This window comes from Rhinopithecus roxellana, chromosome 12 (assembly GCF_007565055.1).
Source record: "Rhinopithecus roxellana isolate Shanxi Qingling chromosome 12, ASM756505v1, whole genome shotgun sequence".
NCBI classification, from domain to species: Eukaryota; Metazoa; Chordata; class Mammalia; order Primates; family Cercopithecidae; genus Rhinopithecus; species Rhinopithecus roxellana.
In genome coordinates, this window is record NC_044560.1 from 75,290,119 (window position 1) to 75,311,907 (window position 21,789).

At 40.0% G+C, this 21,789-nt stretch overlaps 1 protein-coding gene across 1 annotated transcript in view; it reads right to left on the reverse strand.

Moving 5' to 3' along the window:
• Positions 1-2,383: 2,383 nt before the first annotated feature.
• The window catches only part of LOC104669300 (zinc finger protein 729), a 148,969-nt gene continuing 129,563 nt past the window's right edge, over positions 2,384-21,789 (reverse strand). Inside the window, 2 exon segments of the mRNA XM_030912882.1 lie at positions 2,384-5,121; positions 5,191-5,296. Coding sequence (XP_030768742.1) covers positions 3,367-5,121; positions 5,191-5,296 — 1,861 coding nt within the window. The 3' untranslated portion in view covers positions 2,384-3,366.

Below are 21,789 nucleotides of genomic sequence, written 5' to 3' on the forward strand. Positions count from 1 at the left end.
ACTCAGGAGGCTGAGGCAGGAGAATCGCTTGAACCTGGGAGGTGGAGGTTGCAGTGAGCCAAGATCACGCCACTGCACTCTAGTCTGGGCGACAGAGCGAGACTCTGTCTCAAAACAAAACAGAACAAAAAAACTTCAGAACATATAAAGCCTCCCTAGTATTTACCTATTATTAGCTCAATAAATTTACATATGTGAATTATAGAAAGTGAAATGAACACTAAAGTAGGTTTATATAGAAGTCTCCAATTAAATAAACAAAATCAAATGTCCTAAATATAACTTAAAACACTAATTGTGGAATTGCACCTAAAAATTTTGTGTGCACAAATTTCATAAAAATCATTCTTATAATCCCTGGTGAGCTTATAATGAATACCTCATAAACTATAAAAGAAAAAATAATAAAAAAGAAAGTTATGGGTTTAGCATGAGTACCAAGCAAGTTAAAAAAAAAAGTTTGCATGGGGAGATTCTGAACCATAAGCCATAAAATCCTACAGTAATGAATTCAATAGAAAGCAGACAGCATAGATTGCCTTTCAGCATTTTTGGGGTTTTTAGTTTTCTAGTAAATTAGTCACCTTATTAAAATTACTTGTCTTGCTTCAATATTGATTTTTTCTTCCTAAAATAGGTACAAACTCATACTCACAAGAACAGTTACTTACTCCATAATTTTCTTACACCTAAGGTTTATCTTTAGAGTAATGTATGTGTATATTTAACTCTATATAAGCCAAAACTAAAACTCTGTGTTTCAGGCAGAGCAGCCACATATTCAAAGAAAAATATATAACAATGTTTATTCATGATTCAGAAAGGTATGTTTATACTCTATATAATTTTTATAATTAAAATGACCCTGTAGTCAATAACAATTTAATCATACATTAAAATAATGAAGTGTAGAATTGGCTTGTAATACAAAGGATAAATGCTGAAGGTAATGGACACTTTATTTATCCTGATGTGACTAATACATATTATATGCCTGTATCAAAACATGTCATATATTGCATAAATATATACATATTTGGCTGGGCACAGTGGCTCATGCCTGTGGTCCCAGCACTCTGGGAGGCCGAGGCAGGCAGATCACGAGGTCAGAAGATCAAGACCATCCTGGCCAACATGGTGAAACCCCGTCTCTACTAAAATACAAAAATTAGTGTGTGGTGGCGGATGCCTGTAATCCCAGCTATTTGGGAGGCAGAGGTAGGAAAATCACTTGAACTGGGGAAGTGGAGGTTGCAGTGAGCCGAGATCGTGCCACTGTACTCCAGCCTGGGTGACAGAGCGAGACTCTGTCCCCCAAAAAAAAGAAAAACAAAAAAAAAACCAACCAACCAAACAAAAAAATTATGAATAGCACAAATAATAAGGTAATTAAAATCATACTATGTATCCACAGAAATTAAGAACAGTAAATTTAAATAAGACAAAAAAGAATATTTAACCTATAGAAAAAATATTCTTTAACTTATTTGCAGTTGAAAGCCACTGATGAAAGAGATTACTAGAAATGTTAGTCCATTATGTTACCAAATAGTATATAGTTACCATCTTTTACATACACCCTCGAGTAAGGTGGAATAGGTTAAAGTTAGAAGCATAATGCTTCATTGAATGCACAATGGTCTTAACACATTTTTTAAGTTATGTTTACATGTAAAATGTTAAAAGATATACTTCATTACATAAAATTACAATAAAATGATTTACTACTAATTTAACCAATTTTAACTATAATAAAAAACTTGCTTTGTCACTACCGTGCAGAAGAATATTACTCTGAAAACCTACCTCCTGCATCACTCCTTTATAAGTTAACCACAAAGTGCCTCTCCAATTACTGAAAACGTAATTTCATTCTGAAATGTAATTTCAATCACATGCTTTCACATGTGAATATAGCAGGAATGAAAATTCATGAATCTTACATTTTTTTTTTTTTTTGAGATGGAGTTTGACTTTTGTTGCCCAGGTTGGAGTGCAATGGTAGGTATGATTTTGGCTCACTGAGACCTCCACTTTCCAGGTCCAAGGGATTCTCCTGCTTCAGCCTTTGAATTAGCTGGAGTTACAGGTGGCTGGCAAATTTTTGTATTTTTAGTAGAGACAGGGTTTCACCATGTTGGTCAGGTTGGTCTCAAACTCCTGACCTCAGGTGATCCACTGGCCGCAGCCTCCCAAAGTGCTGGGATTACAGGCGTGAGCCACCATGCCTGGCTACATCTTACATTTTAATATCCTTACTGTTCCATAAAAAAAATGTTTTAAATAATGCCCACCTAATAAAAGAATCTCTCATATCTTTGATGCAGCAACAATTGGGCACATGCTTTTACATGTGAATATAGCAGGAATGAAAAAAGAGCATAGTTATTTGAGAGTTTAACTATGTCATTATTCACTAATTCAAAAATCAGTAATTTTCTCAAGATAAAAGTATACTTTAAACGTAGTTATAACTCTGAAAATTTTCTACTTTTGTAATGTTATATACAATTTATCCACCAAGTTTTATTTTGGGTTGTTTTCTGTAGTTAGCACTGATTTAGTGTAACGTCTGAGGTGTCCATGCCTTAGATATTTCTACTATGAATTCTCAGATATTTACATAAATTTAGGATTAAATTTTTTTCATATTTACGGCATCTGCAAAAATATATTTTAGTATGAACCCTCTGGTGTTTTCTATGCTGTGGTTTTTGAAAAAACGTTTTTCCAAACTGATTACATTTGTAGGGTTTCTCTGCAATATAAATTCCCTGATGTTGAACAAACTTTGTACTATCAACCAAGTATTATAGACCCTCATGTTTTACAAGCTGTAGTTTTTCAAAACTGTTTTTACAAATTTATTACATTTTCCAGGGTTTTTTTCCAATATAAATTTTCTGATGTTGAACAATAGTTGAGCAACTGCTTCAGGGTTTTCTTTAGAACAAAATGTGTACAATAAGATCTGTGATACAAGTAATGGTACTACAACCCTCTTTGTATTTGTAATGTTTGTCTTCAGAATGAATTCTGTTCTTCACTTTAAAGGCTTATATTTTCTGAAAGATCTTTTGACACTAGTTGCATCTATAATGGTTTCATTAAGTACCGACTCTCTGATGTTGTGTAAGATATGAGCAGATATTAATGGCTTTTCCACATTCTTTTCCCAAGTAAAAATTATTTCCTGTGCAATAAGGTATGAGCATCAATTAAAAGTTCTGCCACATTCTTCATACTTGTAGAAGTTTACTCCAATATAAATTATCTTACCTACAATCAAGTGTGATAACCATGTAAAGGCTTTGTCACATTCTTTACATTTCTAGAATTTCTCACCAGTATAATTAATTTTATGTTTTAAAAAGTTTGAGGTGTTGTCAAAATCACTGTCACATCTTCAGGTTTGTAGAGTTTCTCTCCAGTATGAATTTTGTTATGTGTAGTAAGGTTTGAATATTGGTTGAAAGCTTTGCCACATTCTTTACATTTGTAGGGTTGTTCTTTAGTATGAATTCTCTTGTGTGTATTAAGGTGTGAGGAATAGTTAAATGCTTTGCCACATTCTTCACATTTGTAGGGTTGCTTTCCAGTATGAATTTTCTTATGTTCAATGAGGTTTGAGGATCGGTTAAAAGCTTTGCCACACTTTTCACATTTGTAGGGTTTCTCTCCAGTATGAATTATCTTATGTGTAGAAAGGGTTGAGGACAGTTTAAAAGCTTTGCCACATTCTTCACATTTGTAGGGTTTCTCTCCAGTATGAATTATCTTATGTTTAGTAAGGGTTGAAGACCACTTAAAGGCTTTGCCACATTTTTCACATTTGTAGGGTTTCTCCTCAGTGTGAATTATCTTATGTTTAGTAAGAGTTGAGAACTGGTTAAAAGCTTTACCACATTCTTCACATTTGTACGGTTTTCCTCCAGTATGAATTTTTTTATGTGTAGTAAGGTTTGAAGATTGGGTAAAAGCTTTGCCACATTCTTCGCATTTGTAGAATTTCTCTCCAGTATGAATTTTCTTATGTGTAGTAAGGTTTGAGGATTGGGTAAAAGCTTTGCCACATTCTTCACACTTGTAGGGTTTCTCTCCAGTATGAATCCTCTTATGTTTGGTAAGGATTGAGAAATGGTTAAAAGCTTTGCCACATTCTTCACATTTGTAGGGTTTCTCTCCACTATGAGTTATCTTATGTTCAGTAAGCTTTGAGGACCACTTAAAAGCTTTGCCACATTCTTCACATTTGTAGGGTTTCTTTTCAATGTGAATTTTCCTATGTTTAGTAAGGTTTGAGGACCGGCTAAAAGCTTTGCCACATTCTTCACATTTGTAGGGTTTCTCTGCAGTATGAATTCTCTTATGTGTAGTAAGGTTTGAGAACTGGTTAAAGGCTTTGCCACATACTTCACATTTGTAGGGTTTCTCTCCAGTATGAATTCTGTTATGTTTAGTAAGGGTTGAGGGCCAGTTAAAGGCTTTCCCACATTCTTCACATTTGTAGGGTTTCTCTCCTGTATGAGTTAACTTATGTTCAGTAAGCTTTGAGGACCACTTAAAAGCTTTGCCACATTCTTCACATTTGTAGGGTTTCTTTTCAGTATGAATTTTCTTATGTTTAGTAAGGTTTGAGGAAAGGCTAAAAGCTTCACCACATTCTGTACATTTGTAGAATTTCTCTGCAGTATGGATTCTCTTATGTGTAGTAAGGTTTGAGAACTGGTTAAAGGCTTTGCCACATTCTTCACATGTGTAGGGTTTCTCTCCAGTATGAATTCTGTTATGTTTAGTAAGAGTTGAGGGCCAGTTAAAGGCTTTCCCACACTCTTCACATTTGTAAGGTCTCTCCCTAGGATGAATTTTCTTATGTTCACTAAGGTTTGAGGATTGGTTAAAAGCTTTGGCACATTCTTTACATTTGTAGAACTTCTTTCCAGTGCGAATTATCTTATGAGTAGTAAGGATTGAGGACTTGTTAAAAGCTTTGCCACATTCTTCACATTTGTAGAGTTTGTATCTAGTATAAATTTTTTTATGTGTAGTAAGGTGTGAGGACCAGTTAAAGACTTTGCCACATTCTTCACATGTATAGGGTTTCTCTCCAGTATTAATTCTCTTACATTTAGTGATCATTGAAGGCCAATTAAAAGCTTTTCCATGTTTTTCACATTTGCAGAAATTCACTCTGGTATGAATTATTTTATGTTGAGTTAGCTGTGAAAGCATGCAAAATGATTTGTCACATTCTTTGCATTTGAAAAGTTTTTTTCCAGTATGGCTTATCTTATGTCTGTTTGAATTTGAAAATTCATGAAAGGTTTTCACACATTTGTCAAATAGAAATATGTTGCTCTGGGTAGCTGGCAAACATTGGTTAAATCCATTATAACCTCCTCTGTGCACCTTACACTCATCCACACTTTTACAGTCTTTTTTTAAATGTACATTTTTATGTCCACAGTTTTTATATCTTCTCAGTGTCACTTTTTGGAAAGGATCTTTTATATGTTGCTCTGGCCAAAAGTCTTGGGCAACATGAGAACACATAACTGAAAAAAATAAAAATAACAAATTATTCCACTTGCTAGACTCAGAGATAAATATACTTTATCTAACATATAAAATCACACAAGTTACATAAGCAAGATGTCATAGAAAAATGCCACAGGCCCTAATTTATTTATAGACATACAAATGTAACAAAAACATACTGATCAAAATGCATCAGCGAAAAATTTATAAATAAGTGTGTGCAGTGCCCCAGGTGAGCCCAATGCAAAGAGCCACATAGAAGGAAAAGATAATTGGTTACATGTACCCAACACAGCTTTTTCTGCTCTCCAACATAACATAGTGTCTTTAGAAGTAAATTGCCAACTCCAATTATTTTGCATATAGGGGAATACCTGAGAGTGGATAATTTATAAAGAAAAAAGGCTTATTTTGCTCACAATTTGGCAGACTGTACAAGAAGTGTGTACCAGCATCTGTTTCTGGTGAGGGTCTCAGGAAGCTTACTGTTATGGTGGAAGGCAAAGAGTAACTGGAAATATCACACAGTAACAGATAGAGAAGGTGTGCGGTGAAGGAGCCAGGTTCTTTTGATGAACCAGCTCTCTCTTGAATTAACAGAGTGTAAACTGTCTTATTACGATTAAGACGATGGTGCCAAGTCATTCATGAGGAATTCACCTCCATGACAAAAATACGTCTTTCCAGATCCCATATCCAACACTGAAGATTACATTGCAGCATGAGGTTTGGAAACATGGACATCCAAACCATATCACAGACAAAGTAGACTTAACAGACTCATATAAACCTTTCCAGTAAAAAGCAAGAGAACATACAATATTCTTCTTTGCACCTTGTGTATTCTGCTAGGATAAATTGGGTGCAGTTGCTTATGCCTATAATCCTAAAACTTGGGAAACAAAAGTAGGAGGATCACTTGGGGCCAGAAGTTTGAGACCAGCCAGGGAAACACAGTGAGACTCTGTCTCTACAAATAATAATAAAAAATTTGCCGGGCACGGTGTTTCACGCCTATAATCCCAGCACTTTGGGAGGCTGAGATGGGTGGATCACGAGGTCAGGAGATCGAGACCATTCTGGCTAACATGGTGAAACCCTGTCTCTACTAAAATACAAAAAAAAAATTAGCTGGGTGTGGTGGTGGGTGCCTGCAGTCCCAGCTACTCAGGAGGTTGAGGCAGGAGAATGGCGTGAACCCAGGAGGCGGAGCATACAGTGAGCCGAGATCACGCCACTGCACTCCAGCCTGGGGGACAGAGTGAGACTCCGCCTCAAAAAAAAAAAAAAAAAAATTAGCCAGGGATGGTAGTGCATGTCTGTACACCCAGCTACTTGAGGGGCTAAGGTTGACTTGAGCCAAGGAGTTTGAGGCTACAGTGAGCCAAAATCATGTCACTGTACTCCAGCCTGGGCAAGAGTAAGATCCTGTCTCAAAACAACAACAGTAACAAATAAATTTAAGAAGACCAAAATTATACACTGCGGTTTTTGACCGAAATTGCATAAAACTAGGAATTAAAAGCGAAATTGGCAAATCCAAAAATAAATGAAAATAAAACACACTCTTCAACATATTCTTGCTCAAGGACCAAAGAATTTAACTTTTCCAAAGCTGTCAATACAAGCTCCAGTGATGAACTAAATCAATATAATCTCTACATAAAATTCAATAGTACAATTTTTCACAGAAATATTCTTCACAATTTAAAAATCTGATTAAAAACTATAGCCAAGCCAGGCACGGTGGCTCATGTTTGTTATCCTGGCACTTTGGGAGGCCAAGGCGGGTGGATTGCCTGCTGAGCTCAGGAGTTCGAGACCAGCCTGGGCAACACAGTGAAACCCTGTCTCTACTAAAATACAAAAAATTAGCTGGGCATGGCAGTGTGTACCTGCAATCCCAGCTACTTGGGAGGCTGAGGCAGGAGAATTGCTAGAACCCAGGAGGCAGATGTTTCAGTGAGCCACAACCGTGCCACTGCACCCCAGCCTGGGTGACAGAGCGAGATCTCTATCTCTTTAAAAAAAAAAAAACAAAAAAACTATAGCCAAGTGATTATGAAAACAATAAAGAGGCATTATACTTTCTGATTTCAAAACATATTAAAAGCTACAATAACAATGTGGTACTGACACAAAGACAGATAAGTAGATGAAAGAACAGAATAAAGAGCCCTAAAATGAACCCTTCTGTATATGATCAAATGATCTTCTACAAAGTTGTCATGAGCAAACAATAGAAAAAAAATACCTTCAAAAAATGATGTTGAAATGTGGATACCAACACTAATAAAATAAAGTTTGATGATTTCCTTGAATTATATATAAAAACATTTTAAACAAAACACATAGAAAAAAGGAACTAACAAATCTTTTAAAAAGAAATATGGAAAAAAGACACGACACTGGTCTTGGCACCATTTTCTTAGATACAACCTTAAATGCATGAACAACAAAGAAAAGAACAGAAAAATTTAACTACACTATACCTCAAAATTTCTGTACATCAAAGAAAACATTCAATAGAGAGACAATGCCTCCTAGAAAATGAGTGAAAGTATTTGTAAATCACATGAGGTATTAATATTCATAATATATAAACAACTGTTAAAACTAACAATAAAGTTGAATAATCTGATTTGGAAATGGACAAATAATTGAACTAAATTTTTACCAAAAATATACACAAATGGGAAGAAGCATTTAAAAAGACACAAAATTACAATTTGTAGAGAAATGCATAAAAATCACAATGAAAAACAAAATCACCTCACATCCATTTAGAATGGCTACTATAAATTTTTTAAAAACACAAAATCTGTTGATGATGCAATAAAGATAAAACCAGCCAGGTACAGTGGCTCACATCTTTACTTCCAGTGCTTTGGGAGGTTGAGACAGGTGAATCACCATAGGTCAGGAGTTCGAGATCAGTCTGGCCAACATGGCAAAACCTTATCTCTACTAAAAAGACAAAAATTAGCTGGACATAGTGGTGGGTACCTGTAATCTCAGCTACTCCTGAGGCTGAGGCAGGAGAACTGTTTGAACCTAGCACACAAGAACAAATCACTGCACTTCAGTCTAGGTGACAGAGCGAGACTCTATCTCAAAAAAAAAAAAATAATAATAATAATAATAATAATAAATTACCAGTTAAAAAAAAACAACCCTACGTTGACTGTTGGTGGAAAACAAGGAGGTCGAGGCCGGCAGATCACCTGAGGTCGGAAGTTCGAGACTAGCCTGATCAACATTGAATAACTCCATCTCTACTAAAAATACAAAATTAGCCAGGCGTGGTGGCCCATGCCTGTAATCCCAGCTACTCAGAGAGCTGAGCCAGAAGAATTGCCTGAACCCAGGGGGCAGAGGTTGCAGTGAACCGAGATCACGCCATTGACTCCAGCCTGGGCAACGAGAACGAAACTTTGTCTCAAAATAAATAAATAAATAAATAAATAAATAAATAAATGTTTCTCAAAGAATTAAAAATGAAATTATCAAATACAAAAAAATCTCATTTCTGAATCTATATTCATAACAGAAAATGTAGGTCTTGAGTAACATATATGAACATCCATATTTTTTGTATCAGTATGCACAAAAGCCAAAAGGTTGAAGAAACTTAGATGTCCCTTGATTTATAAATACATCAAAAAATGTAACATATACCTACAATGTAATATTATTCAGCCTTCAAATAGAAAATCTTGCCTCATTTTAAGATAAACTTTGAGAATATTATGTCACCTGAAATTAGCAAGTAACGAAATTATAGATACCATATGACTCAACTTATCTGAGGTATCTTAAGTAGTCACACTCGTAAAATCAGCAAGTAAAAGGGTGTTTGTCAAAGGCTGAAAACGGCAAAATGAGCACTTGTTACTTAATGTGTATTTAGTTTCACATGTGTAAAATTTCTAGAAGTCTTTTGAATAACAATGTAAATATTTTTATCATGTCTGAAATGTACTTTTTTTTTTTTTTTTTTTTTAAGATAGGGTCTCACTTTGTTACCCAAGCTGAAGTACAGTGGTGCAATTATGGCTCACTGTAGACTCTAACTTCAAAGCTCATGTAATCCCTCCCCCTCAATCTCCCAAAAAGCTTGTACCATGGGTGCACACCACCATGCCTGGCTATTTTTAAAAATTATTTGTAGAGAGGGAATCTCCATGTATTGCCCAGACCAGTCTCACACTTTGGCCTCAATCAATCCACCTGTCTTGGCCTCCCAAAATCCTGGGATTACAGATGTGAGTCACCACCATGTCTGAAGTGTACACTATGTTACATGTTTTTACAACACTAACATTAAAAAACAAAAAAAAAACTGAAAAAAAATGCAGCATTATAAACCTTTTTAAAAACTACCTTCAAATTACAAAAGTGTTTTTCATACAAAGAAAATATATTTTCATCATTAAACACATGGTGAAAACAGACTATTTCCATGAATACTTGCTTAGAGAAGATAAAACAACCATTAAAAATTAGCTGAAAAATAATATATACAAGATTAGCTTTAACCAAAATTGGGGTCATATTTATAAACACACACGCACACACACACACACACACACATATAATATGATTGTGATAGACATTTGGTGATTGATCTTTGTTTTTTTGAGATGGAGTCTTGTTCTGTCTCCCAGGCTGGAGAGCAGCGGCGCGATCTGGCTCACTGCAACCTCCACTTCCCAGGTTCAAGCGATTCTCCTGCTTCAGCCTTCCGAGTAGCTGGGACTACAGGCACACACCACCATTCCCGGCTAATTTTTTGTATTTTTAGTAGAGACAGGGTTTCACCATGTTAGCCAGGAGGGTCACATCTCCCAACCTTGTGATCCGCCTGCCTCAGCCTCTCAAAGTGCTGGGATTGCAGGTCTGACCCACTGTGCCCGGCCAGTGATTCTGAGGGAAGAGAGAGACCCTCTCACACTGTTTTATATTGTTTTATACTCAGTACCTGTTTTAAGAAAAAAAACAAGGAAGTGAAACCAAAGGCAGGCAGCCCGGCACCAGGTACCAGACCCAAAACCAGACCCAAAATCAGGCCTGGGCCTGCCTGGCCTAAACCTAGTAGTTAGAAATCAACTCATGACTTAGCAACTGATGTTATCCATAGATTCCAGACACTGTATGGGAAAGCATTGTGAAACTCCCTGCTCTGTTCTGTTTCACTCTGACTACCAGTGCGTGAAGCCCCTGTCACACACACCCTAGATTACTCAATCAATCATGACCTTTCATGTGAAATCTTTAGTGTTGCGAGCCCTTAAAAGGGACAGAAACTGTGCACTTGGGGAGCTCGGATTTTAAGACGGTAGCTTCCTGATGCTCCCAGCTGAATAAAGCCCCTCCTTCTACAACTCGGTGTCTGAGGGGTTTTGTCTGTGGCTCGTTGTGCTACATTTCTTGGTTCCCTGACTGGGAAGCAAGATGACTGATGGATGCCCGAGAAAGCCCCTTAGGCGGCTTAGGCCTGCTCTGTGGAGCATCCCTGCGGAGGGGTCCAGCCAGCCTGAGTGACACGATCCAAACAGTGCTCCCTGGTAGGCAATTGCCCCAGAGGAACGTCTCACCAGAGCAGTGCGTAGCAGGCCCCTGTGGAGGATTAACACAGTGGCTGAACACCAGGAAGGAACTGGCACTTGGAATCCGGACATCTGAAACTTGGTAAGACTAGTCTTTGGAACTTGCCCACTCCATCTGAGTGGAAGCATGGCCTGATCACCCACGGCGTGCCTGCATTGGCACTTTTGTTCTGGTTTTGACTTGACTTGAATTGCATGATACTTTGGTTTTAGTTCTGACTTGGCTTGAATTTCTGGATACTCTAGTTTTGGTTTCGCTTTTAGTTTGGTACAAACTGTAAAGGTGTGTGTATGTGTGCCCTCTTTACCCGTTCTTTGTTTTATGGTGAGTGTGTGGTGTGAGCATGATATTTTGTCTTGAGAAAACATGGATCAGGCACAAAGTAAGCCCACCCCATTAGGGACTATGTTAAAGAATTTCAAGAAAGGATTCAAAGGAGACTATGGAATCACTATGACTCCAGGAAAACTTAGAACTTTGTGTGAAACAGACTGGCCAGCATTAGATGTAGGGCAGCCATCAGAAAGAAGCCTAGACAGGTCTCTAGTTTCAAAGGTATGGCACAAAGTAACTGGCAAGCCAGAACACCCAGATCAATTCCCATATATAGATTCCTGGTTACATTCCTGGTTACAGCTAGTTTTAAATCCCCCACAGTGGTTAAGGGGACAGGCAGCAGCAGTACTAGTAGCAAAGGGAGTTAGTTAAGGAACGTTCTTGCTCCACCCACTGAGGGAAGCCGGCACCTAAAATTCTGTCTGACCCAGAGCCCAAGGACTCGTGGCAAGAGATGGCACCAACAGTGCCCCCAACTTAGCAAGCGGAGAGGCCCCCTTTTCCTGAGCTCACAACCCCCAGACTACCCGGAGTAGACAAGAAGGGAAGTGAAGCTGTAGGAGAAACTCCTCCCTTGGCGGCTCGCTTATGGCCCAAGACTGGAATCCAAATGCCCCTGCAAGAGCAGTGATATACTGGGATAGATGAGGACGGACACATGGTGGAAAGGTGTGCCTTTGTATATCACCCTTTCACCTCTGCTGACCTCCTCAATTGGAAAAATAACACTCTATCTTACACTGAAAAGCCTCAAGCTCTAATTGACTTGCTCCAAACAATTATCCATACTCATAATCCTACTTGGGCTGATTGCCACCAGCTACTCATGAAACACAGATGAAAGGTGAAGGGTGCTCCAGGCAGCAACTAAATGGCTAGAGGAGCACAGATGAAAGGCAATGGGTGCTCCAGGTGGGAACTAAATGGCTAGAGGAGCACGTCCCAGCCAATTACCAAAATCCCCAGGAATACATAAGAATTCAGCTGCCAGGAACGGACCCTCAATGGGATCCAAACAAAGGACTAGATATGGAGAGGCTAAGACGGTACCGAGAGGCATTAGTTGAAGGTCTGAAAAAAGGGGCTCAAAAGGCCACCAATGTAAATAAAGTTTCTGAAGTCATCCAAGGAAAGGAGGAAAGCCCAGCCCAGTTCTGTGAAAGACTGTATGAGGCCTATCGTATGTAGGCCTCCTTTTGATCCGGACAGTCCTGAAAATCAGCATATGATTAACATGGCCTTAGTCAGAGCGCAGAAGATATCCAGAGAAAATTGCAAAAACAGGCTGGGTTTGCAGGAATGAATACCTCGTAGTTACTGAAGATAGCTAATCAAGTATTTGTAAATAGAGATGCAACAAGCTGCCGAGAAAGCCATAAGGAGGGCGAACACCAAGCCAGGTGAAACGCTGATTTGCTGGCTGCGGCAATTAGAGGAATTCCCCTGAAAGGGCAGGGAAAGGGGGGTTTCAGGAGGAATGCCCAGTCCAATCGCTCACGTCTGCAGCATAACCAATGTGCCTACTGTAAAAAAAATAGGACATTAGAAACATAAATGTCCCCCACTAAAGGAAAAGCAGGGTGATGCAGAGCAAAAGATCTCAGACAAAGATGAAGGGCCTTTGTTCAATCTGGCCAAAGGGCTACTAGACTGAAGGGGACTGGGCTCAAACGTCCCCAAGGAGCCCATGGTCAGGATGACAATAGGTGGCAAGGACATTAAGTTTTTGATCAATACCGGAGCCAAACACTCAGTAGTAACCACCCCGGTAACCCTCTTATCTAAAAAGACCATTGATATAATTGGAGCAACAGGAGTCTCTGCCAAGCAGGCTTTCTGCCTGCCGTGGACCTGCTCGGTGGGAGGATATAAAGTGACTCATCAATTTCTGTATATGCCTGACTGCCCCTTGCCTCTGTTGGGAAGACTTGCTTAGCAAGCTGAGAATCATCATTTCCTTTACAAAACAGGGTTCTTTACAGCTGAAGTTACCAGAAACAGGAGTCATCATGGCCCTTACAGTCCCCCGGGAGGAAGAATGAAGACTTTTTCTAACCAAGCCAGGTCAGGAAATAAAACCAGCTCTAGTTAAGCAATGGCCCTGAGTATGGGCAGAGGACAATCCTCCGGGGCTGGCAATCAATTAAGCCCCGTACTCATAGAAGTCAAGCCTGGGGCCCAGTCAATCAGACAAAAGCAGTATTCAGTTCCCAGGAAAGCCCTTAAAGGAATACAGACTCATCTTAGACGCTTAAAAGCCTTTGGAATTATAGTTCCTTGCCAGTCTCCAAGAAACAACCCCCTCCTACCTGTCCCCAAACCAGGGACCAAAGAATATAGACCTGGATAGGACTTATGCTTGGTAAACCAAGCTACACTGACTCTGCACCCAACAGTTCCTAACCCTTACACACTGTTAGGATTGCTGCTGGCTGAGGACGGCTGGTTTACTTGCCTGGACTTGAAAGATGCCTTCTTTAGCATCAGACTAGCTCCTGAGAGCCAAAAGCTGTTTGCCTTTCAGTGGGAAGATCCGGGGTCAGGTGTCACCACTCACTACACTTGGACTCGGCTTCCCCAAGGGTTCAAAGATTCCCCCATCTTCGGGGAGGTGTTGGCTCGAGACCTCCAGAAGTTTCCTGCTAAAGACCTAGGCTGCATCCTGCTCCAGTATGTGGATGACCTTCTGCTAGGACAGTCCACGGCAGTTGTGTGTGCAAAAGAAATGGATGCCCTGCTTCGGCACCTGGAGGAGTGTGGGTATAAGGCGTCCAAGAAGAAAGCTCAGATTTGCAGACAGTAAGTATGCTACCTGGGATTCACTATTCGAAAAGGGGAGTGCAGCCTAGGGTCAGAAAGAAAGCAGATCATCTGCAGTCTACTGGAACCTAAAACCAGAAAGCAAGTAAGAATTTTTAGGAGCTGTGGGGTTTTGTAGATTATGGCTTCCAAACTTTGCAGTGCTAGCCAAACCGTTGTATGGGGTTACAAACAGGGGCGATTGAGAGCCCTTTGAATGGGAGCCTCTACAACAGCAAGCCTTTTATAAGTTAAAAGAAAAACTTATGTCAGCCCCAGCTCTAGGACTACCAGATTTGACAAAGCCCTTCACGCTCTATGTGTCAGAAAGAGAAAAAATTGAAGTAGGAGTTTTAACTCAAACTGTGGGGCCCTGGCCAAGACCAGTGGCCTACCTCTCAAAACAACTAGATGGGGTTTCTTTTTTTTTTTTTTTTTTTTTTTTGAGACGGAGTCTCGCTCTGTCGCCCGGGCTGGAGTGCAGTGGCCGGATCTCAGCTCACTGCAAGCTCCTCCTCCCGGGTTTACGCCATTCTCCTGCCTCAGCCTCCCGAGTAGCTGGGACTACAGGCGCCCGCCACCTCACCCGGCTAGTTTTTTGTATTTTTTAGTAGAGACGGGGTTTCACCATGTTAGCCAGGATGGTCTCGATCTTCTGACCTCGTGATCCGCCCGTCTCGGCCTCCCAAAGCGCTGGGATTACAGGCTTGAGCCACCGCGCCCGGCCTAGATGGGGTTTCTAAAGGCTGGCCTCCATGTCTAAAAGCCTTGGCAGCAACGGTCCTGTTAGCACAAGAAGTGGATAAGCTAACCCTTGGAAAAAACCTAAATATAAAAGCCCATGTGGTGGTAAATCTGACGAATACCAAAGGACACCATTGGCTAACAAATGTTAGATTAACTAAGTACCAAGGCTTGTTATGTGAAAACCCCTGCATAACTACTGAAGTCTGTAACACTTTAAATCCTGCCACCTTGCTCCCAGTATCTGACAGCCCTGTTGAACATAACTGTGTAGAGGTGTTGGACTCTTGATATGCTTTTCTAACCCTTCAAGTACATGGAGCATTATATAAAGAAAAAGGCCTGTTAAATTCTGGGGGAAAGGACATAAACTATCAATAAGAAATTCTACAATTATTGGAAGCAGTGTGGAAACCCCAAAAGATGGCAGTCATGCACTGAAGGGGACACCAGTGAGTTTCCACCTCGGTGAGCCAAGGAAACTCCCAAGCAGACACAGAGGCACGAAAAGCAGCATCTACTCCTTACCGGGCACCAGTCACAGCCCCACTACTCCTTCAAACGCTTGATCTGGTGCCTACTTATTCTAATGAGGAAAAAGATTTTCTTCAGGCAGAGGGAGGACAAACAATAAAGGAAGGATGGATAAAGTTACCAGATGAAGAAGAATAGCTGTGCCACAGCTGCTAGGAGCCACAGTAGTGCTGGCTGTACATGAAACTACCCATTTAGGCCAAGGATCACTTGAAAAGCTGTTAGGCCGGTATTTCTACATCTCACACTTGCCAGCTCTTGCTAAAGCAGTAGCGCAGCAATGCGTTACCTGTTGACAGCACAATGCAAAGCAAGGCCCCTCTGTGCCTCCTGTCATACAAGCCTACGGAGCAGCTCCTTTTGAAGATCTTCAAGTGGACTTCACAGAGATGCCTAAATGTGGAGGTAACAAGTATTTACTGGTTCTAGTGTGTACTTACTCTGGGTGGGTGGAGGCTTATCCAACACAAACTGAAAAAGCTCGTGAAGTAACCCATGTGCCTCTTCAAGATCTCATCCCTAGGTTTGGACTGCCTCTATGAATCGGCTCAGATAATGGGCCGGCATTTGTGGCTGACTTGGTACAGAAGATGGCAACAAGTAGTTGAAGATATAAAGATATAACAAAACTGGCACATGTACCCGTGCAAGTGTGGCACGGATTTAATCTGGGAGCCATGTTTGGAAATTGGCTCGCGGCAATAGGAGGATTTAAAACTCTTATAATAGGAGTAATAATAGTAATAGGAACCTACTTACTGTTCCCTTGTTTGCCACCTGTACTTCTCCAAATGATAAAAAGCTTCATCGCTACCTTAGTTCACCAGAATGCTTCAGCACGAACATACTATATGAATCACTATCAGTCTATTGCACAGGAAGACATAAGTAGTGAGAATAAAAGTGAGAACTCCCACTAATAAAATGAATGAAAGTCTCAAAGGGGTAAATGATGGAAGAAAGAGACCCTCTCACACTGTTTTATACTGTTTTATACTCAGTACTTATTTTAAGAAAAAAAAACAAGGAAGTGAAACCAAAGGCAGGCAGCCCGGCACCAGATGCCAGACCCAAAAACCAGACTCGAAACCAGGCCTGGGCCAGCCTGGCCCAAACCTAGTGGTTAAAAATCAACTCATGACTTAGCAACCGATGTTATCCATAGATTCCAGACATTGTATGGAAAAACACTGTGAAACTCCCTGCTCTGTTCTGTTTCACTCTGACTACCAGTGCGTGAAGCCCCTGTCACACACACCCTAGATTACTCAATCCAATCACAACCCTTTCATGTGAAATCTTTAGTGTTGTGAGTCCTTAAAAGGGACAGAAATTGTGCATTTGGGGAGCTCGGATTTTAAGACGGTAGCTTCCTGTTGCTCCCAGCTGAATAAAGCCCTTCCTTCTACAACTCGGTGTCTGAGGGGTTTTGTCTGCGGCTCGTCCTGCTACAATTTATCTCTTAATTAAATACCACATTGACTTAAAGTGTACAGAATTGAAAATTGTCTGAAATTACACTACATAGGTAAAACCAAAAAACACAATAAACTGATTTTAAGAAACCTACACTGAAGAAATACACTAATATGAAACTGGAAAACAATAATAAGAGAAATGTTTTCCCATAAGATCTGGTATGCAAGGCCAGGCACAGTGGCTCACGCCTGTAATCCCAGCACTTTTGGAGGCCGAGGCAGGTGGATCACCTGAGGTCAGAAATTCAAGACCAGTCTGACCAATATGATGAAACCCTGTCTCTATTAAACATACAAAAATTAGCCGGGCATGATGGCAAATGCCTATAATCCCAGCTACTCAGTCCTGAGTCAGGAGAATCATTGGAACCTAGAGGGGCGGAGGTTGCAGTGAGTCGAGATCATGCCATTGCACTCCAGCCTGGGCAACAAGAGCAAAACTCCGTTTAAGAAAAAAAAAAAAAATCTGGTATGGAACACTGATGCACCATTAAATAAGAATTTGTTTAGATAACTACAATATTTGACTGTAGCTTTGTACTTCTGAAACATTGGCATGAACTGTACAGCAGTAAAATTTTAGAGAAAATGCAGTATAATCATAAATACAAGATTCTGAGAAAATTTTAATAAACATTTAAAAGAAACTACAGATAATTTTTATATTTTAAGTAGATGCTATACTTACAAAAAATGAAACTGCTGCAATCCAACTTTAGAGGCAAAACTGAATTACATATTATATATATATATATATATATATATATATATATATATACTGCAGAATACGATTAGAGCCTCTGATATATAAAACAAATATCTGGGAATAAATTATATTATTTAGATATAGGGTAGAAAAGTAGGTACAAATCCTATCATTCTCTTTTACCTACAGCAAACTTAAATTTATAAGTAACTATATTAGTAAATATGGAGTGCTTACTAATTATCTAATTTACTTCAGACATAATATGTAAATTCTAGTATAACTGTCCTAAATGTCTGAATCCAAAATTACAGACAAATTTGGAAATAAAAAACAGAAACTGGGCCAGGCATGGTGGCTCATGCCTGTAATCCCATCACTTTGAGAGGTGGAGATGGGTGGATCATTTGAGGTCAGAAGCTTTAGACCGGCTGGGCGCGGTGGCTCAAGCCTGTAATCCCAGCACTTTGGGAGGCCGAGACAGGCGGATCACGAGGTCAGGAGATCGAGACCATCCTGGCTAACATGGTGAAACCCCATCTCTACTAAAAATACAAAAAACTAGCCGGGCGAGGTGGCAGGCACCTGTAGTCCCAGCTTACTCGGGAGGCTGAGGCAGGAGAATGGTGTAAACCCGGGAGGCGGAGCTTGTAGTGAGCTGAGATCCGGCCACTACACTCCAGCCCGGGCGACAGAGCGAGACTCCGTCTCAAAAAAAAAAAAAAAGAAAAAAAAAAAAAGAAGTTTTAGACCAACCTTACCAACAGGGTGAAAGCCCATCTCTACTTAAAATACAAAAAAATTAGCCAGATGTGATGGGGGACACCTGTAACCTCAGCTACTTGGGAGGCTGAGGCAGGAGAATCAGTTGAAACTGGGAAGTGGAGGTTGCAATGAGCTGAGATTGTGCCATTGCACTCCAGCCTGGGCGACAGAGCGAGACTCTGACTCAAAAAAAAAAAAAAAAGAAAAGAAAAAGAAAATAGCAACTAAAAACTAAAAATGTATAGGGAGAGTAACAACAGTAAGATGGAAAAATAAAAGGTGCCCTACTTGCTTATCACCACAGAGCAAGAAAATTTGTCAGCCATCCTAGACAAAAATGCCTTTATGAGAGCCAGGCATCATGGCTCACACTTGCAATGACAGCTATATGGTACATTGAGGTAGAAGAATTGCTTCAGGCCAGGATTTTAAGATCAGGCTGGGTTATATAGCAAGACCCCCTCTCAAAAATAAGTTCCTTTAAAAGAGTTTTGAGATCCAGGGAGGCAGTTGTAAAACTCTCATAAAGCCCAAGATTAAGGAGTTTTCTTTTTCAGAAGGCAGGCTCTCATTCAGGTGGCAAACCACAGGACCCCTGTTCTTAACTACAGGCCAGAAAATGGCCCACCCAGCTTCGTCCCACAGAAAATTCTGAACTTACTCTGTAACCATCCCAAACTGCTTCCAGCCACAGTTTGGGAGAGGTCCTGTTCTTCAAAAGGCCTGGAGGAAGATACTGGTTTATAGCCATGCAGGCCTTTACTGTGGACCCTGAAGCAGTTCAGTGACTGTTCCAGCTCCCTAAGTCACGGTTTATGGCCAGTTCTGCTTAATTAGAAACCCACACAGTTACCTGGGGAAATCCTCTCTGGTACTCAGTGAAAGCCACACTCATCCACATCCTAATATAAAGCATATATGCATACCCTAATATAAGCATACCCTAATATAAGCATACCCTAATATAAATATATGCAGACCCGACTGCAAAAACCTGCCCTAGTGTCTGCCCTACAGACGAAAGTCCTGAAGGATATTTACTCTGTCCAAAAATAAAATGGAAATTACAACTACCCAAGCTCCTTGTAACAAGCCAACTAAAGGTGGACCCTAGTGCAGACCCAGTAGCCTTGTGACCAAGCTATGACCCCTCTCCACTACAGGCCAGGCATGGTGGCTCATGCCTGTAATCCCAAAAATTTGGGAGGCTGAGGCAGACAGATCACCTGAGGTCAGGAGTTTGAGACGAATCTGACCAAACATGGTGAAACCCTGTCTCTACTAAAAATACAAAAATTAGCCAGGCGTGGTGCCATGCGCCTGTAATCCCATCTACTCGGGAGACTGAGACAGGAGGCAGAGGTTGCAGTGAGCCAAGATTGTGCCACTGCACTCCAGCCTGGGCGACAGAGCAAGACTCTGTCTTTAAAAAAAAAAAAAAGCCATGGTATCCAAAGTGATCTATAAATTTAAAAAGCCATGGTATCCAAAGTGATCTATAAATTTAATAAACTTTCTATCAAAATTCCAGTGGGATTTTTTTCACAATAATGCAGTAATGGACAATGCAATTCTAAAATATACATGAAACTGGAATAAATTTTGAACAAAGCAAACTTGAGGAAAAAGAACAAAGCAAAGAAACATCATAATTCATAATTTCAAAGTATTTAAAGGCTATAGTAATAAAAACAGGATGAATTGTGCAGAAAATATACAAAGAAATCCAATGGAATAGAAAGCACTTCTCACGTATTTCAGACATGAAGCAAAGAAAGAACTTAAAAAATAGTTTAATATAGAGTTTCTCAAAAGCATACAGATATTTGTGTGTCCCCCAAAAGGATGGAAAAGCAGTCAGATTGTGCAGTCTCTTAAATGTCATGGAGAGGACTTTGGCTCTCATGGTAAACTTGAAGGAAGATCACCAAAGGGAAATAAGAATCCTGAGAGAATTTAAAAGCATAAGACAGAAGATGCCCCTATGTGAAAGCAAAATGAAAAAACTCAGGCTTTCCAGAAATTGTTTCCTTTGGAACACAGCTTTCCAAGTCACATTTTAAGGACTGGCTTTTCCCCTAACCTTTGGACCTATCATCTGTGTTTGTTGTATTCACTTTCACTTTCACTTACCTGAGGGTTTGGCTACCATTTCATGTCTCCTCATAGGCTCCCAAGGCTCTTTTTCTTGCTCCAGACAGGTGATCAGGTCTGGTTTAGAGACAGCAATACCTGTTTCAATAAAAAATAAATTACATGAATCTTGCTCATATTCTCCAATTATTAACCTAGCAATGTGTCCAGTATGAAGGGTGTGATAGAATATCCTAATCATTAATCCCAAAATATTAATTTTTTTTTGGAGATGGAGTCTCAATCTGTCAACAAGGCTGGAGTACAGTGGTGCGATCTCAGCTCACTGCAATCTCCATCTCCACGGTTCAAGCAATTCCAATGCCTCAGCCTCCCAAGTAGCAGGGATTACAGGCGTGTGCCACCATGCCTGATCAATTTTTGTATTTTTAGTAGAGACAGGGTTTTGCCATGTTGGTCAGGTTGGTCTCAAACTCCTGACCTCAGGGTGATCCGCCTGCCTTGGCCTCCCAAAGTGCTGGGATTACAGGCATGAGCCACCGTACCTGGCCCCAAAATATTAATTTTTAACAAAAATTTCTTTTTGTTTGAGACAGAGTCTCACTCTGTTGCCCAGGCTGGAGTGCAGTGGCACAATCTCAGCTCACTGCAACCTCCACCTCCCGGGTTCAAGCCATTCTCCTGCCTCAGGCTCCTGAGTAGCTGGAATTACCGGCATGAACCACCACACCTGGCTAATTTTTGCATTTTTAGTAAAGATGGGGTTTTGCCATGTTGGTCAGGATGATCTCAAACTCCTGACCTCAGGTGATCTGCTTGCCTCGGCCTCCCAGAGTACTAGGATTACAGGAGTGAGGTGCCATGCCTGGCCTTCAACAAAAATTTCTAAATATTTAGAAAATATCTTATTTTGTAGGTTCTTAATTTCACTACCTGGTAATACTGAATCAAAAATTGGTGTTGGCAATTAGATTTTAAGTTGTGGGCAAAAATATTTTATGCCACTTAATTTCTGGAATTACTACTATTCTGGAGTGAAAGATACAGATCAGCTCAGAAATGTGGAAAGTTCAGGTCAAGATGAAATATCTTGAAAAAAATTATTTCGTGCACCAACAAATCCCCCCAATTTTTTTGAAAACAGGAATCTGAAACTCATATATGCAAAGTACAAATTACCAAAAA